The sequence below is a fragment of the Anabrus simplex genome, chromosome 7 (genome assembly GCF_040414725.1).
Source record: "Anabrus simplex isolate iqAnaSimp1 chromosome 7, ASM4041472v1, whole genome shotgun sequence".
Taxonomy (NCBI): Eukaryota; Metazoa; Arthropoda; class Insecta; order Orthoptera; family Tettigoniidae; genus Anabrus; species Anabrus simplex.
In genome coordinates this window covers 83,219,602-83,239,185 of record NC_090271.1, presented here as the reverse complement: position 1 = coordinate 83,239,185, position 19,584 = coordinate 83,219,602, and the positions used below count along the sequence as shown (strand labels likewise).

Sequence of the window (19,584 nt, the reverse complement as noted above, 5' to 3'; positions counted from 1 at the left end):
TATCTGTGTCGGTGCGACGTAAAGCCCCTAGCAAAAAAAAAAATGCCATTTACAATAAGATACAAAAGTTGAAAACTAGAAAAGCGGCTTGAATTGATAAGATTTCTGGGGATATACTAAAGGCAATGGGTTGAAATATAGTACCAAGTACTTATTTGATTATTGTTTGCATGAAGGAGCTATACCAAATGAATGGAGAGTTGCTATAGTAGCCCATGTGTACAAAGGAAAGGGTAATAGACATAAAGCTGAAAATTACAGGCCAGTCAGTTTGACATGCATTGCATGTAAGCTTTGGGAAAGCATTCTTTCTGATTTATGTCAGACATGTTTGCGAAATTAATTACTGGTTTGATAAAAGGCAGTTCGGGTTTAAGAAAGGTTATTCCACTGAACCTCAACTTGTTGGATTCCAGCAAGATATAGCAGATATCTTGTATTCAGGAGGTCAAATGGACTGTATCGCAACTGACCTGTCTGAGGCATTTGATAGGGTGGATCATAGGAGACTACTGGCGAAAATGAGTGCAATTGGACTAGACAAAAGAGTGACTGAATGGGTTGCTATATTTCTAGAAAATAGAGTTCAGATAATCAGAGTAGGTGAAGCTTTATCTGACCCTGTAATAACTAAGAGGGGAATTCCTCAAGGCAGTATTATTGGACCTTTATGTTTCCTTACATATATAAATATTATGAGTAAAGAAGTGGAATTAGAGATAAGGCTTTTTGTGGATGATGTTATTCTCTATGGAGTAATAAATAAGTTACAAGATTGTGAACAACTGCAAAATGAACTCGATAATGTTGTGAGATGGACAGCAGGCAATGGTATAGTGATAAACGGGGTTAAAAGTCAGGTTCTGAGTTCCACAAATAGGAAAAGTCCTCTCAGTTTTTTTAATTACTGTGTTGATGGGGTGAAAGTTCCTTATGGGGATCACTGTAAGTCTCTAGGTGTTAATACAAGGAAAGATCTTCATTGGAGTAATCACATAAATGAGATTGTAAATAAAGGGTTCAGATCTCTGCACATCGTTTTGAGGGTGTTTGGGGGTTGTAGTAGGGATGTAAAGGAGAGGGCATGCAAGTCTCTGGTAAGACCCCGAATAGAGTATGGTTCCAGTGTATGGGACTCTCACCAGGATTGCTTGGTTAAAGAACTGGAAAAAATCCAAAGAAAAGCAGCTCGATTAAGGTTCTTAATTTCTTGTTCTTATTTTTAAGTGGTATGTTCCGAGCTGTCAGTGGAGAGATGGCGTGGAATGACATCAGTAGACGAATAAGGTTGAGTGGAGTCTTTAAAAGTAGGAAAGATCACAATATGAAGATAAACTTGGAATTCAAGCGGACAAATTGGGGCAAATATTCGTCTATAGGAAGGGGAGTTAGGGATTGGAATAACTTACCAAGGGAGATGTTCAATAAATTTCCAATTTCTTTGAAATCAGTCAAGAAAAGGCTAGGAAAACAACAGATAGGGAATCTGCCACCTGGGTGACTGCCTTAAATGCGGATCAGTAATGATTGATTGATTGATTGATTGATTGATTGATTGATTGATTGATTGATTGATTGATTGAAAAATGTAAAAATTAAAAATCCGGCTTCAAGGTGCATCTCTGCATGCTGTAGATTTGGGTGGGCATTGCGCACAGACAGACAAAAAGACAGACCCTTCCTTTTATTATTATAGATTTGAACTAGACAATATTGGTCAAACAAAGCTCTGTAACTCTGAGATAGGTGTATTAATGGCAGAATAATTTGAAAATGTGTTACCACATTCAGGGATGATGAAGTGAGAACTGATGAATTAGAATCTGATACCAGTTTAGTTGATTCAGAACAGGATTATCTGCCTCCAGATGAATATTTATGGAGATGGGACATGTGCAGTGCAGAAGCTAAAACTACGTGTATATCGTTCATTCACCACACGAAGACTCGTCAGTATGTGTATCTATATCCAGTAATAAAGTAGATATTTTCTTGATTTCATAAATTTGAGAAGGAATACTGGGCAAAGATGGTCTACAAGTTCACACTCAACAACATACTCTAGATATTTTGGAATGTCTGAATTGCTACATCATCCTTTGCTACTACTTAGTATCAGCAGGTCAGAAGTCGGCAAAATAAGATATGTTTCTGTTATCATTTGGAGAGCATTTGTGGTTGCAAGTATGGATAAGACTCATTGAAAGAATCTCAAGAAGTATCAAAACAGTATTAGCTATGCAGCTAGGGGAGGATGTTCTTGTCAGTGCTCGGACTCAGCATCCCTCTGGATCTCAGTGTAGATCCTATGCCTGTTCAAGGATTAATGATCGCAGTACCAAGGTTTACTGTGATGTTTATGAAGTACGAGTATATCAAGAACCAACTGAAGTAACTATATTAGCTGAAAAGTATGAGAAAAACATTATTTCAGAAAAGCATTTTCTAGAATATTTTTTGTGACTGTCACTATTACCATCACCATCTGCCCCCGTAGCATAACGGTTAGTGTTATTAGCTGCCTTCCTCGGGGGCTCGTGTTTGATTCCTGGTACTGCCAGAAATTTAAGAATGGCAGGAGGGTACATGCAGCTCACCTCCATTGGAGGTGTGCCTGAAAAGAGCTGCACCACCTCAGGATGAGGACACGACTTTACCTTTTTTATCACCACCACTATCATTATTCCCCTTTTCCGGCTGACACCAGGTGGGGGCAAATATGGTTCCTCTCCACTTCGTCCTGTCTCCACTATTCCTCGGCCAACACTGTGTTACAGTCCTGGTTCCTTTGTCCTGTGCTGTTCTTCACAGATTCCATCCATCGTAATCTTGGTCTTCCTCATCCTCTCTTCCCTGTCATCTGTCTTTTCAGTCTTTCTTCTTTCATCTGCTTGACATGTCTAAACCATCTCAGTCTGTCCTGTTCCAGTTTGTCATTTAGATTTTGTGCATTTAGCTCTTTTTGTATGTCTTCATTTCTCCCTCTATCCCTTCTTGTCTTCTGTACCATCATACTCAGCCATTTCATTTCAGCTGCCTATACTCTCATCTCTCTGAGTCATTGTCCAGGTTTTGTCTGCATATGTCATTATAGGTAAGTAATATCCCACGTACATTACTTTTTTAGCCTTTGTTCGTACATCCTTATTCCATATTAATCTCTGTACCTGGTGGTAAAAGGCACTCGCCAGTTGTATCCTTCGCCAGGCTGAATGGCTCAGACAGTTGAAACGCTGGCGTTTTGACCCCAACTTGGCAGGTTCGATCCTGGCTCAGTCCAGTGGTATTTGAAAGTGGTCAAATATGTCAGCCTCGTGTCGGTAGATTTACTGGCACATGAAAGAACTGCGGGACTAAATTCTGGCACCTCAGCGCATCTGAAAACTGTAAAAGTAGTTAGTGGGACGTAAAACAAATAACATTATTATTACTTGTATCCTTCAACTAATTTCTATATCCAGTCTTCCATTTTCTGTCAGTTCACTTCCCAAGTATTTGAAGTATTCTGCTATTTCCAGTTCCTTTTCTTGTGACTGTCATATGCTTTATTTATATTACGGTTAGAATTTTTGGCGAATGTTTTTTTTTTTTTTTTGCATTGAATTTATAATATTATGTTGATAACTTACCTGTTACAAAGGCAATTTAAAACTATTTGAATTCATTACTTTTAATCTTCAATGTGTGGGGTTCACATGCACCCTACCGTTTAAGCATATTACAGTGATGTGGGCATATGAGAAGGGTAGCACCAAATACGATGCCGAGAGCATGCTATGAAAAGAATGTTGTTGGTAAGAGGCCCAGAGGGAGGCCTCATGATGTTTGGGAAAAACAAATTTTCAAAGACCTTGCAAACTGTGATGTACCTAAATTGGAAGCAAAAAGTAGAATATCAGCTGTGGAAGAACAGAATGAACTGGAAGAGGCTCGTGAAACCCACACCCGGCTTGCTGGAGTGAAGAATTGATAATCATGATGGTGATGATTTTTGTTAATTAAATAGACCAATTCTTGCATAAAACATGTGCTCTTGGGTTTGGTGAAGTTTGCTTGCTAGTCATTTGATCTCCTTGTGTTTATGATGTTCCTGCTCAAACACACTATCTGCATTGATGTTGAAACAAGTGACCCTTGACAAGTGCATCTCAGGTTTGGGGGTTTATGTTTTTCACCTTCATGGTTTAAACTGATTTTTATAATGTCTCAGGGGGGCAACTCGGGGTCTCGTGGTGCGGTAATACACCATAAAGGATACACCGATGAAGCCTAGTATCCCTCATACAGCGTACATGCAATGTCCATCTAAGCCAATTATGATAGTTCCCACACAGTTAATACACACTTTCTTGTGAACTGTGAAATTGGAGGTGAGCCTTGCTACTTAACTCTTTGCCGTCCCTAATGCTCCAGAGCACTCGAATATTATCATCCGCCTGCCGTTCTGAATGCTCCAAAACGCTCGTCACACGTTCTTTAAAAGTGTGTTGAGAGATATATTGAAGGGTCTTGTGAAACCACACTGTATTTCCTTGACTCAGGAAGCTGTAAGGAACTTATTGACAGCATTTCCTGTGTGTATTTCCCAAGCAGACCTACTTTATAAACATCGTTTTTCAGTTAGAGATTATTCTTGATCTAGTTCACACCATGTCATCTAATTGGGGAGTTGTGTCAAAAGAATGCGAAATTGAATATATGTTAGAAATTAGTGGAGATGGTGAGCTTTGTAGTAGTGATAATGTGAAGATCGAGGAACAGGGCAACAAAGAAATGTTACTTAGTGTCTGGAGTCACAATATTTGTTTTGATGAACTGAAAATATGGGAAAACAATACCGGTCCAAATCACGATTTACCTTCCAGGAATTGAGAAAAAGATGTTTTTGAATTGTGGGATCGGAATTTTGTGAGCTAGTAACAGAGCAGACAAATATTCATGCCAAATATTTATAAAGAAAAACTGGCATTGTTGGTACTACCTGGCAAGACACTAATGCTGATGAAATAAGGGCATATGTAGAAGTTCTAATTTGTACGGGATTGGTTGTTTTACCTGAAATAGACGATTACTTCCTAGGAGACTTGCATGTGCTCATTAGTAAGTCAGGCAATGACAGTGAAACAGTTTAGGAAACTTGGGCAATATTTACATCTAAGTAGCCATGTAAACAGGCCAACACCACAAGATGAACATTACAATATTCTGTACAAAGCAAGACCAGCTGTGCAACTTACCGAAAAATTTGGAATTTTGTACGCACCTGGCCAGGAACTCGCAGTAGATGAAGCTAAAATAGGTTTCAAGGGAAGATTTATGTTGAAACAGTACCTCCCAGGGAAACTCACCAAATAGGGTATCAAAACATGGGATATTGCTGACAATGGAAATGGCTACCTTCTGAAATGTGAGATTTACAAGGGGAAGAAACACGGGACCAGAATTTATTATTAGGAGAGCAGGTGGTTTTACACCTGACAGAGTTATACTGGGGAAAGTGGCATCACGTTGACTGTGATAACTTTTTCATTTCTGCAAAACTGATGAAATTATTGCTAACCCGTAACACCTGTAGTCGTGCGACAACGAGGGTAAATAGAAAGGGTTGACGTGATCAGTTTAGGAAACCTGCACAGTTGAAACTCAAGCGGGGAGAATGTAGGAAAATGCAAAATGAGGGTGTAACAGCAACAGTCTGGCAAGATAAACGTACTGTTCTTATGCTGTCAACAAATTTAGATTCTGTGAATGATGGTACACTGAAACGAAACTGGTAAAGGCAATGAAGAAATAGAAATTGTGTGTCCTCTTGCTGTCATAAATTACACAAAATATATGGGTGGCGTGTACAATCAGTGATCAGAAAAGAGAATACTACAGGGTTGGGCAGTCGTCTAAAAAATGGTGAAAATTTATTTTTCATTTTGTGATCAATGTGTGCATTGCGAACAGTTTCATTCTTTATGATATGAGTAATGGACCAGCTCCCACAGCTCATGGAAACAGACAGCTGAACTTCCGGTGCAACTTGGTGCAACAACTGATCGGAAACTTCACGTCCTGCAAACGTATGGGCAGGAAAAGTAGTTTACCCATTAGCTGTCCATGTCCTAAATTATTTCATTCTCTTATGAAGATACCTCGTCGTGCCAGTGTGTGTGCTTTGTGTTTACAAATTAAAAATAGGGCAGCTTCTGGGAGAGACAAACAAACAACATTCAAATGTAAGCAGTGCGATCTACCACTGTGCAGGACGGGGTGCTTTTTGGAATACCATCAGGAGTGAAATCTGGATGTTCAAAATTAGGGTGAGTACACATTTATATGCACTAATCATTTGCAGTAGGAACAAAATGCAAAAGAAATTACATTTATATCTTTATTCATTTGATTTCTAGTTATTTTCTTTTAAAGGGTGGTATTTATGCTGCTGTGCCTATTGGGATTTAAAGGACTCTGTCAGAAAACACAGTAATTATGGCCGGGCATCCGCCTTTAAATGGGGACCAGCAAAGGGTTAAGGTTCATGATGAAACAAAGTTTCTGTTAGTCAAAGTATTCAAATATTTTTTTATATCACAGTGGTACAGGGTGCATGATTCATATCTATAAAGGAGTGTTGAGATTACAACAGCTTGGTAGACTGTAAGTTTGGTACGAACCGTTAGGTGTTGTTTATAATGGCCCTATGGGATAGTTGTCCAAAATGTCACATGGACTGCATGGAGTCTGTTTTCCAGATCCTCTACCGTGGTACATCACTTAGGTAAGATGCTCTCAAGATATGAAAAGTGGTTGTTTCTTCCATTGTTCTGTTAAGAGGTATGAAAAGTGGTCTCTTCCATTGTTAAGTTAGATATGTTAATATTGAACTCTGGAAGGTTTGTTCCTGGGGCAAGTTATTGGTTTTTTGAGGGTTGAGGACTGAACAATCATATGCACGCTTGAAACAGTTGACGACTGCTGTAACTTTTCATGTGGAAGAGCACTTGAGATTGATAGTAGAAAATTATCTACACGGAGAGCTGAATCATAAGACCTAACCATACTGCTCTGAATCTCACAATTCTTTGATCATAGATGATAAAAACTAAGTATTACATACAAAAGGAGAACTGTCTCAACATTCAATAACAAATACAATATTTTTATAATTATACAGGGTGTCCGAGAAGTCCCCGTACCCCTAGTTTCATATGTGTGCCGCTGTCGCTCGATCAATTGAGCAGTCTCCATTGAAATCCATTCGCAAAAGAGCAGCTGAACTTCAAATACCGAAGTCAACAATGCATGACCACTTTAAAAGAGATTTGAAAATGAAAGGATTTAGGCCGATGCATGTGAATGAATTATCTGACAATGACATGGAGCAACGAGTTGCAGCCTGCCGTGCTTTGTTGGCACAATTCCCAACTGCCGTGTCTCGCTCAAGAGTGTTATTTTCCGATGAATGTGCAGTATATCGCAGTTCACATAGGAGGAATGTGGTTTTCTGGTCTAAGGAATATCCTCATTGTGTGCACGAGTTGGAAAGGAACCCCCCTCATGTTATGGTATGGGCCGGGATATCATCACGTCACTTGTGCGGACCGTATTTTTTTTGATGGGTATGTGAATGGAAAATCTTATTTGTATATGTTACAATCTTGGTTAATACTTCAGCTTCAAGACAAGGGAATTGTGGGTTGTGTGGTTACAGCAGGATGGGGCTGCAGCACATTTTGCTATTCAGGTGTGCGAGTTCCTTGATGAACTTCAAGGCCGCTGGATTGGCCGTGGCTCACCAACATCTCCAGCCCCGTTGAAATGGCCACCACGAAGCCCGGACCTTACCACGCCAGACCACTCATTATGGGGAATAATCAAGTCCCATGTGGCTCAACGTTGGTACACGATTAATGAAGAATTGCGCCAAAGTGTGGAGGAAGCCTTTCGTTCCATAACTCCTGAGATTCTCTGCAAGATGTCAATGAGGACTTGGAGACGGATAGAACTCTGTGTAAGGCATGATGGTGCACATACAGATTCCCTGGATTCATAGTTTTTATATGTAAGTACTCCACTATAATATGAAACGTATGAAACTAGGGGTACGGGGACTTCTCAGACACCTTGTACAGTATACCTAACTGGCCAGATCATGTGCACTGCTTGGTCCTCTAAGTTTGTTTTGGACTCGTCCTAGAAATAAAACCCATGGTCAACAATCTCTTACCAAATGGAATTGTACCTACCATATTGTGTCATATCCCTTCTTTCTTGACAGAAACCAGAACAGGTTACATACAGTTCAGTTTCTTCTTTTAAAGTGCAGTGTGCGTTCTTTGATATTTATTCCAAACGCAAGTACTTTGTGAGATGTCACTAAGGATCTGCCAAACCAAGAGTAACGTGCATGTATTTCTGTGTTTTCTCTAATTCTTGTCTTTGGTATTCTTTCTGCTTAATGGTGATTCTATGTCCATTCTTGAAAGTAGATATTATAATTCATTTTTGCCAATTGTGTGGAAATGTTTTCTTTTTCCATATACCCTTGTATTCTGTATGTTCACTGCAGGTGAATGTAACTTCCAGACATATTGTGTTATAATGTTCAGAAGGTAGGATGTTCGACTTGGAGTAAGTTTTTAGTGAATTCTGATTGGACTGATAAATCAATTGTTACAGGTCATACAGGTGCAGTTTATTCCACTAGCTTCAGTCCTGATGATAGTAAACTTGTGTCATGTGGAGAAGACTGCTCTTTCAAAGTGTTGGACCTCACCTCAGGCATGCAGGTCTACACTAAAACATTGGACGAAGAACTCAGGTTGGGCTTATTACTGTAGAACTACTCTCAGAATTATTTAAACCTGTATGTGTCTTTCATTATAGTATAAATATACGGTGGCTCTATATTAACTTCATTAGAGATGAGATATGACAGTGAAATCTTGTAATAATGAATACTGAAATACCATCATTTCCATTTGAAAGAAATATTACATTTTGTAATCCCCACAAATTTTCCTGTATTTAAAGATATCCTGTGTAATGAATTCCAGTATGATAGTTTGTTTTACAAAATAAATGTAATTAAGAAAGAATCCAAATGTATTTATAAACTACAGAATATTTTCTAGATATTTGGTTCTAAAAGAAATGTGTTCTAGATTAATATTACATATCATACAGCCTGTCGATCTGTAAGCAGTCAGCCTCCGTGGCTCAGACGGCAGCGAGTCGGCCTCGCACCGCTGGGTTCCATGGTTCAAATCCTGGTCACTCCATGTGAGATTTGTGCTGGACAAAGCGGACGCGGGACAGGTTTTTCTCCGGGTACTCCAGTTTTCCCTGTCATCTTTCATTCCAGCAACACTCCCCAATATCATTTCATTTCATTTCATTTGTCACTCATTAACCATTGCCCCAGAGGAGTGTGACAGGCTTTGGCAGCCGGCACAATTCATATCCTCGCCAGAAGATGGGGGCTTCATCCATTCCATCCCTGACCCGGTCATTGACTGGAAAACAGGTTGTAAGTTTTCATTTTCATTTAAGCAGTCAGTGCCAGTCTGTTGTAGAAGCCTGTTGGTCTCCTCCTTTGTGAGAAAGCATCATCTACACAGTTATTGGGATTCGCTCAGTGAGTAGTTGTCCTAACAGATTTAAGAACAGTTGCATCATTACTCTTTAAACAATTCATCATACACCATATTTGGTATTTTATCTAAGCAATTTTCTGTTCTCTTCCTATAGTCTTTGATACTCTGGAGTGCTATTATGTAATTAATGAGTAAATAATGCTAAGGAACATGGCAAGTTTAATAGTAACCACAAGCAAATCACAATGGTGACAAGTTTGTGGTTGCTATTAAACATGCCATGACCCTTACCATTATTTACTTCCAAGCCCCTCAATTACCTGGTTCCTTATCACATCTTATATTGGAACAACAGTGCTCTTGCTAGCTGTAATGCATCTTACATGCTTCTCATTACAAACCGTGCACTTGGCGCAGGCATTTGTATCTACTACAAGGTCATGGGTGTTACCTTTTTAAGCAAGTGAATTTACAATAAGAACTTTTTTTTTTTTTTTCCCTGCCACTGTACCTCACATAGCACTTTTATCAGCTACCCCAGGCTCAACCAACTAGCATCACTGTGATGTAATACAATACACATCACATGATCTCAATCAATCCGTCAAACAGTCACCAATGATCTGCATTTAGTGCTGTCGTCCAGGTGGCAGATTCCCTATCAGTTGTTTACCTAGCTTTCTCTTCAACGTTCTCAAAGAACTTGGAAATTTATTGAACATTTCCCTTGATAAAATTTATACCAATCCCTAACTCCTTGTCCTATACATGAATATTTGCCCCAATTTGTCCTCATATTCTCCATTTTATTACTATACTTCTCTGATTTATAGTCTCTCCCTCGGTTTTCGTTTGGATGAGAACCAGACTTCCAAAAGTTATTGAGTACAATATAAATTGTGCTTCTTTTAACACCCAAAATATTTTGAAAGGTGTTTGAACAAACCTGGATCAAGTCTTCCCAACTGTGCTTATGTAAAACTTAGTATGAAACTTCTTATCACAATTTGAATTTGTCTTCGGTCGACGTCATATTGGTACTGATTTACAATATTTCAAAATCATTGCATCCTGTTTCATTTTATCTGTTGTGCTGTAATATGTTCTGTGAGCACGTTGAATATCGTTCATTGTGAGTTGACGTCACTGAAGCATTCCAAACATGTGAGAACAGGTTGGATACTCAGGGAGACCTCTTGGCTTGTACCTGAACAAAGAAGAAGACCTAATCAGGACACTATCTACACACGTTACCTTAGTAAACTAAGAAAGTAAAATAATTTACCCGAGACATGCCTAAATTTAAATTGTAGCCTACACAAACTGTAACAAACCTAAATTGCAGTTACGGACTATATGCAAATTAATTCTTCCATACCTTGACTCCTTTATCTATAGATCTTTTTCATTTTGCAGGACAAGCCTTTCTCTTTCTAGACTCGCTGGGTGACACTTGGTCCATTACGTAGTATAACAGTAGAAAGCACAAACAAAATATTAAAATCACAATAATCTAAACACAAGCATACAGAGATGATGCTGTTTGTTTGCAAAATGGTCATGTGACCACAACCTGGTTCGCTATTAGATGACGTGGAGATTGTTGTGTCTGCTATGAATATAAGAAAGGAGATTGCTAGTTTTGCTGTGAACACAGAATTTAACATTACGTTTTAAGTGGGATTTTGGTGATTTAGCAGTGAATTACACCCATAATCATGAAGTAACGATATTTAAGAATGCATTGATGAATAAAAAGGAAATCCCTAAAAAGTGGAGATTTTTGACTTTGCTATGACACACCTCAATTTACCATTCACAATTGTCAGTTGTACAGTTCTGACAACATAGCGTTTAAATTAAAAGTTGTGGAATACGCAAAATTACATAGTAATAGGAGAGCAGAAAGACAATTCGGATCTCCACCAACTGCGAAAATGATACGTGAATGACAAAAACAACAAAATCACTTGTTGAATCTGGGAAAATATAAACACTCTTTCAGGGCACATCCTGAAAAATATTAAATTATTTCTGTAAAATTTTGTTTGAAAATACAGTGAAATTATATTTTTCCTTTTCATCAAAATATCATGGTGCGTTGTATGGACTGAAAAATACGGTAAATCATGGTTGAAATATCAGGCTTCAACTAACTTTTGTTTCAGAAAGAGTGTGATCTGTAATAATACTTGCCCGGCGCAGATGTTTTCATTTAATACACTGCTGTTATTTAATAAGCTGCAGTGGAAAAGTTATTTAATAAGCTGCAGTGGAAAAGGTTTTCATATTTGTTCTCTCGTGTTTTTCACACCTTTTAATACTCTTGTCTCATCTAACGGTAGATATAGCTATCACTGTTCGCCTACCGTATGTCCACAACGTAAAATGGACATGATGAAAAAAAAAAATTGTTCAAGGTTTTCCATATCCCTGTTGGACAGTTTATATTCGCATATCCAATAGTACATTTTTTTTTCATTTAGCATGTTCTTTTTCCTTGTCTCCTGTAAAAACTTCGTAACAAGGTTGTACAGTACTAAATCTTGGCCACTCCTTTTCAACCCTCCCTCTGTTTTTAAACTTTCCCTTCATCTTCACTATTTTACCTGACTTCTCCAGCACCATTGCCAGACTACAATATCTCATTAAATAGAAATATTCTTCCTCTCTGACCGAAGAAGGAATAAAGTCGACAATATTCTTTTGCGTTTCTTCTGATGGACTGTGTTGGTGATAAGAGAGAAACAAACAAATGTTGAGAAGTAAGTACATTGGACAAAAACTTACACCCTCATGGAGAATACAAACCAGTTGTGTTTGTCATTGCCAGAGGCATATCCAATAGTACGTATTTTCATTTAGCACGTTCTCTTTCCTCATCATAAGCAAACATGTCATTCAGCGTGTTAAGTTGACAGTAGCTGACGCATCACTGGAGCAAGTCCAACGCTTTTAGTATCTCGGCACCATACTTTTGATCACAGCTGGAACAATGCTGTTCAAATTAGGTCCCGGATTGAACAGGCAAGGACTGCATTCAAAAGAATGAGCAAACTACTCTGTAACAGGGACTTTAAGATCAATCTAAGTCTCCATTTACTTCGGTGTTGTGTATTTTCCATCTTATTTTATGGTGCCGAGACTTGGACCCTAACAGAGAACACCACCAAAAAACTTTGATCTTTTGATATGTGCTACCGACGCCTGCTCAGAATATCATGGGTTGACGGAATACGTAGCACTGAAGTACTCCAACAAAGAGTTAGAGGTCGTACACAACATCAAAAAGAAGAAACTTGAGTACTTCCACCATATCATTTGAAGTGATAGACTCCTTCAGGTAAAATTGAAGGAAGGAGAAGTAGGTGAAGAAGGAGAATATCTTGGCTACAGAATCTACAAGAATGGTATGGGCTCAGTATCCCCAATCTTTTCCGAGTTGCTGAGAACAAGAATCAGATCACCCTGATAACAGCCGACATCCAATGAGGACATGGTAAGAGGAGGAGGAGGAGGAGGAGAAGAAGAAGAACTGTATTCCTTGCACACCTGGAATAGAGTACCCTGTAAAAGGCCATTTCTAACATCTCTGCACAATAGAAGTACATCTTCTGTGGACTAAATGCCACAAGAACTTGAGAGTAAAGGACTGGAAATGAATAATACAGTCTGATGTATCCTGTGTCTGCCTTTACAGCAACAATGCCAGATGTAGAATGCAAGGCATGAAGCATTCCATGTTTAAGGCAAGGCAATAATGGCATGTGGCCTCCGGAGAGGCCTGGTGCAGCTCTTTTGATTTGACTCCCATAGGCGACCTGCACATCGTGATGAGGATGAAATGCTGATGATGAAGACATTACATACACCCAGTCCCCTTGCCAGGGAAATCAACCAATTATGGTTAAAATTCCCAACCCTGGGACCCATTGATAAAGGCCAGCACGCTAACCATTTAGCCATGGAGCCGGACTAAGGCATGGTACAAGCAGGAGATGTGCCTGTTAAGTGATGAGGGCGCTTCACGGTTACTGCATTGGGTCCTCTTGTCACAGTTGATATTCACTAGGACCAATAAGACTACTTTCAGCTTCTTGACAAACAAGTGGTGCCTTTTGTACAATATCTCACCAGTAATCCAGCTGTGGATGCACTCATTTTTCAAGACAATAATTATCATATGCATCTGGCCCGACCTGCCACTGACTAGTACCGACTTCTACAATGAAGATACCGAGTGACTCTCCTACCTTTCTTGGTCTGTAAAATCCTCGGGGACCAGATGAAACAATAGGTCAAGAGTAACCACAGGCATTTCAGGATGCTTCCCCAGCTTTGGAACCAGTTGATGACCGAGACGCTTCAAATCATGCAACGGCAAATTGCTACTATTGTTTGCTCCAACTTCGAAAAATTCTCTATTAGTTACCATTCACTAAAGGGTCCAATTTTTTGTCCGGTATGCTTTAACCCCTCAGTGCATGAGCAGTCATCACTCAGTAAAATGGGAAGAGGCTATTACTCCCTACAAATCAGGAGTATAAAATTTATTATACTCAAACTGCTGTAACAATATTTTCAGCAGATATGCACACACAGTTTTGGTGCAATATAGCTCACACTTTCTAATCTACATAGTGACATGCCTCCCTCTGAACCACTTAAGTAGACATGTACCTTTCCAAACCCAGACACCTGTTGCGCAAGCATGTGACTCGAAATTACGTTCTTTGTTATCATCGTCACTTTCCACATTTCTTTCCACCATAGCAATATGATTTATCAATGAACTACCATCGGAATCAAGATTACTATTACCAAGCTGTTGTAACTGTTGTTCACAAGCAAAGAAATACTCTCAGTACCTAAAAGAAAGTTTGACTTATTTCATAATCCTTACAACAGATAGTAGCATAATGCAGAGTTTGCGCATTGCATAAGGGTATGGCACTCCACATCTGCCAACGTGTAGCACATGTCATACCTATCACAGTACTTCATGCTGTCAGGTTAACTCAGAGAGAGAGAGAGAGAGAGAGAGAGAGAGAGAGAGAGAGAGAGAGAGTGATAGGAACAAGGATAGGAACAGCCATAAAGGAAAAATGACAGTGTGGAGAGACTAGGACATACATGTAAACACATATTGTATTTAATAATCTCATTCAATATGTCTTGCTTCCTCTCTAAAGTTACATCTTGATTCTGCTTTTGATAATAATTTTTGTAAATCTAAATATATTTTTCAGATGCCTCGCTTGGGATGGCTTGACTTTGCTGTTAGGAGGCAGCCTTGGCACTTTGTACATCTGGGATTTAGTAAAAGTGGAATTACTAAAACAGATTCAAGCCCATGCTGGTAAGTTTGCTACTGTATTGATTGTTTTGGTGATTTTGTATTCCTTTACTGAATGAAGTGTAGTGTACCTGATATAGGTGAGGTAATGAATACTTCACAGGACATTGTCCAGCTATGAATGGTTTTTTATTCCTAAAATATTCAGTTGAAATACTTGAAACCCATCATTCTTCTTCATAATATCCACCAGCTGGATTTGGTGAGCAGAGAGTCCTGTTTCTGAAGCTTGCATTGTATGAAACGCAGTTTGTCTTTGTATTTCTTCACACTTCTCCCACTATAGAGTCATTGTAGGAAAAAATAGAAAGCAAACACTAAAGGACAATTTCTACATTTTCATACACTGCAGTCTTCAGATAGATTGACTCTCTCTCTATCTCTCTCTCTCTCTCTCCAATTCCAGTTCTTCTACATCCATTTCTGCTCAGCCTCTGAAAGCTCATTTCTGCTTCCCATTTTTATCAAAAGAGCAGGCTTCAACAGTCATTCAAGGGCCATGTTGACAATCTTGATGTGGGAAGTGTGGGATAAGAAAAATCTGGATAAACAGAGGAAAATACAGACAGTAAAAAAACTAGAAACACTGGACAAACGAAAGGAGAAACGGAACCCAAGGATTCAATATAAGTAGCAGAGAGGAACAAAGAGATGCAAATTGAGACGTATAGAGAAAGATCTTCGAAGATGAGAGACGAGTCATTGTGTTTACCCATATACAGTATGTGTTCCTATTGTCGTTCCTAGCTTCCTGCACGATTTTTATTTGTCACTTGTTTGTTCGTTTTCTCCATTACTTATATTGCTAGAGCAGCATTGGTATACATATTCCTTTACTTTCTAGATAGCTGGTAGGGACCCCTCTTTAGAGGCAGCCTTATCTCGAGGAGTCCCAGGGCACACTTATGTGCTGTGTTCTGCCTGGTATGGGTCCCAGCTCAGGGTAACGGGCATTTTTGGAATTTAAAAGACTGTTCATTCTGCAACCCACGGGCAGCGCAGGCTTTGCATTTCCTTGATGAAATGTTTTTCACTGAGGTTGGAGGTATTTTAGATTAAAAATGTCCCCATTGCTTTCCCCGAACTCTGTTCCTAAAACTGTTCAGTCTGGAATGCATAAACAACTTCTCATTCACTAGGAGCTTCTCCTATCTTTCAAATACAGCATCAATTTCACCAATAACACTGCAAGTATTATTCTGTGGAGAATTTCTTACATGCTTCCATTGCCACTTATTTTCCTTAAAAAAAAAAACCAGCTGGTGATACATCATTGGCAAGCCTAACATGCAATGGCATTCTTGCCGGTAAAACAGTATTTTGTTCATTGTCACTGACAAATTCTTCACTCACACGAACTACTGTCATTTTCAACCCAATCATCATTACATCTCGAGTTCTGTGTCATTGCATTCTTCTAAAATCTTCCGTATCTCTTCTTCCTTATTTTGCTTGGAAGCTGCCATCTTGATAGACATGCATCAAAGCCACGGTTGCTTCGCCTTGCTCACATTATTTTCATCACGAATATTCCAAGGAAATTTTATATGTTAAACATTGGTCATCTATGGAGAAGCAAGTGTCAGAATTTTGTCCCTCAAGTGTTCTTCAATATGTTAAATATCATTGACACAGAGTCATCACATATAAATACCTTCAAATGTTGCCAAACTCTGCCAGAAGTGAACCAGCTACCTTAGGAACAGGTCAGTCAACAAACTGACTACAATGTTCTCTTTCAACTCTATCTACTTTTGTTTTTTCTTTTCCAGGACCAGTGGTATCCATAGCTGTATCTCTGGATGGTTCTGTGGTGGTGACTGGGGGTGAAGATCGCAGGATAGTGGTGTGGGAACCGGCTGCATCGTGACAGTCCACTTGACTGCCATAACAGAGAATAGTACTTACTTCTGAAGATCAGAAGCTTGTTCTTGTAAGACTGTCATTGTATTTCATGCTGGATTATCTTTTATGAGAATTGTCCAGTGAAGGTGATGCCTGCAATTTTTCCTTTGCCAAAAATTCTCAATTTTGTAAATAGGAATGTTACAGGGGAGATATACTGTGATACTACCGTAAAAAAGAAAACTTTCTATTGGGCTCCAAGCTTGTGAAATGTGCACATGAATGACCTAACTCAGTCTTTGTTATCATTCTATTGCAGCCAAGTGAAATCTTTATTGATTATGTAATCAGTATGTCTCAAAATGTACCCCTCACATTCCAAGGAGATAGAAATTAGACGGAGCAAAGCAATGGCTGTAGGACGAGTTTGGTATTCAGTGAAATGTGAGAGATTTCCACTGTTCATGGTATTTTACCAGTAAATGAAGGAACATTACATTCAAAAAAATTGATAATAAAAAGGGTGCCTTTTGTGGTTAGATTCTTCTGAAGGGACAACAGAATTTTCTTACTACTGACATTATCTGCTTACCAGAAGTCCTTCCAGTGAATGGTATCTTAAAAGTACTGATACTAATTGCATTGTGTATGATTAATATACCTAGATATTTAGAATTGCCTGCCAATTATTGAGCAGAACCACTTTGCATGCTGATGTTTTCACAGAAACAGTCAATGCAAGTCACATAAACAAAGGATCCAACTAACCCCAGAGCTAGTGGAAAGAATGAAAGCATTTCCATTAGTTATCTCAATAACCCTTTTCTTAACCAGCTTGCAACTCAAGAGGCATAACTCTTTGGACAATCCCTTGTCAAAGGTATCCAGAATGAATCAGGATGTGGATTATTTCATTTTGGCTGCTGCTCAGTAGTTGCCAACTATGCAATTTTATTCTTAATAATTACATTGTGCAAATAATGCAATGTCAAAATCAATTAAAAGGAATCTCTCCACTGTCCAGTCATTGAATTGTTTTGATACAATATATTTTCAGTAATCTCAGTAACTTAATATTCTCATCTCAAAGGATGAGAATAATAACTTATTGAGTTCACATGAATTATAGTAATTTTACAATTATAATATCTTTATTTATGTATATATGATTGAAGAATATGAAACTATTGTACCTACAATAGTTTGCCAAACTGTGATTGATGATGAATGTGTAGTGCTGTTGGCTTGTTCTGTTTTCTTAAACTGTGTGTTGTTTTTCTTTCTTACACACATATGCGCCTTTATGAAGAGGTTTCTTAGTTACACACTAATCTGAACTGTATCTTGAATGAAATGTAATAACTAAAGATAAGAAATTCTCTAAACTCTATGCTGGGGGAGTGAATAAAAATGGAACTAGATGTGCTATTATAGCTATGTTCATAATAAAGCACAATATATTTTATATATCTTGTTACTCTGAAGGGAACTGACTAGGGATCATATTAGTTCTTATGTACATACAATTATTAAAATAAAATGTTTAATATATCTGTTATGGAAATACATTCTGTATTGTTTTAGAGTAATGGTACATCTTTCTTTGTGTTTTATTGTTGGCTATGTTGTGGAGAAATGTTGGTAAAACTTGCTGTATGTTACTTGTAGGATAGTGATGTGTTCATTGCCAAAGCTAGGGACCCACCAACACACTCCAAAATATATTTTTACTCATTGAGCAAAATGTTATAAAACCTGTCATATTACATTCCACTCATGTCAACAGTTGCTGCCATTGACTGAAATTCATAACAGAATGGCACCACTCCAAAAATTCATTATAGGTAGGTGTGATTACCAATAGTGACAAATAACTTGACCAAGGTTCTTTTAAAAATGAAGCACTGTACATGCTCACTGTGCCCCCCCCCCCTCCTCCTCCCAATCACTGGGGGGGGGGGGTAATTATCCACCCATAACGATTTAGATAAGAGGTCCTCAGCCTTGTGAAGTCTGAAGGTCAGCATTTTTATAACGGTTCATTTTATTAATGATTTGTTAATGTCACAATATTCTTTTTCTTCTTCTTCTTCTTATTATTATTATTATTATTATTATTATTATTCCTTTATTTGCATAGCATGACTCAGGCTATGAAGCCTGCTATTCTGCCAAACCATGTCTTACAATGCACATACAGTTTAACAGTACAGTAGAACCTCAATAATTCGAAATCGGTTAATTCAAAATCCCGCCTAATTCAAAGAAGGTCTCGTTCCCGGAAATATGAGATACAGTTTTGCATGTTATTTAAATTGTTTAATTCGAAATACGGATAATTCGTAATTCGAAGTACAATGTCGGCCCCATTACCGAAATTTAGACTTTTAATTTGAAACTGCGTTTACATTTTAAAACAGTAGTATGTTACAGAGTAATTTCAACTCGAAATTTATCCGCGTCATAATAGAACGCGTGTTCTGGAACATGGAGTGGTGCCGTAGCTTTCCGCATTTACGCCCACTTCGGTGGATCTACAGTGCGCTTCGTGATTACTAAGTTGAATGAAATCAGAATTCTTTTGTATTCAAACTTTTAAGGAATGCCGTAATATCACGCGACAGGCAGTGTGCGGGAAAACAGAATCCGCGAACACTGGCGATGCCGACAGTTGATGAGAAAAAAAAACGTGACTCATATAATAAATTCGTAGGCACCGAACAATATTGTCATTGCCGATGAAACTGCATTACTTTATTTTAATGCGAGCCCAAACGATCATATGGTTTTAAAGGAGAA

At 38.5% G+C, this 19,584-nt stretch overlaps 1 protein-coding gene across 3 annotated transcripts in view; it reads left to right on the top strand.

Moving 5' to 3' along the window:
• The window catches only part of LOC136877277 (protein FAN), a 320,909-nt gene extending 302,555 nt beyond the window's left edge, over nucleotides 1-18,354 (top strand). For all 3 annotated transcript variants that reach the window (XM_067151194.2, XM_067151193.2, XM_067151192.2), the window contains 3 exons: nucleotides 8,668-8,809; nucleotides 14,834-14,943; nucleotides 16,713-18,354. In XM_067151194.2, the coding sequence (XP_067007295.2) occupies nucleotides 8,668-8,809; nucleotides 14,834-14,943; nucleotides 16,713-16,810 (350 nt within the window). In that variant the 3' untranslated portion in view covers nucleotides 16,811-18,354. The remainder of the gene's footprint in view (nucleotides 1-8,667; nucleotides 8,810-14,833; nucleotides 14,944-16,712) is intronic.
• The last annotated feature ends 1,230 nt before the right edge of the window (nucleotides 18,355-19,584 follow it).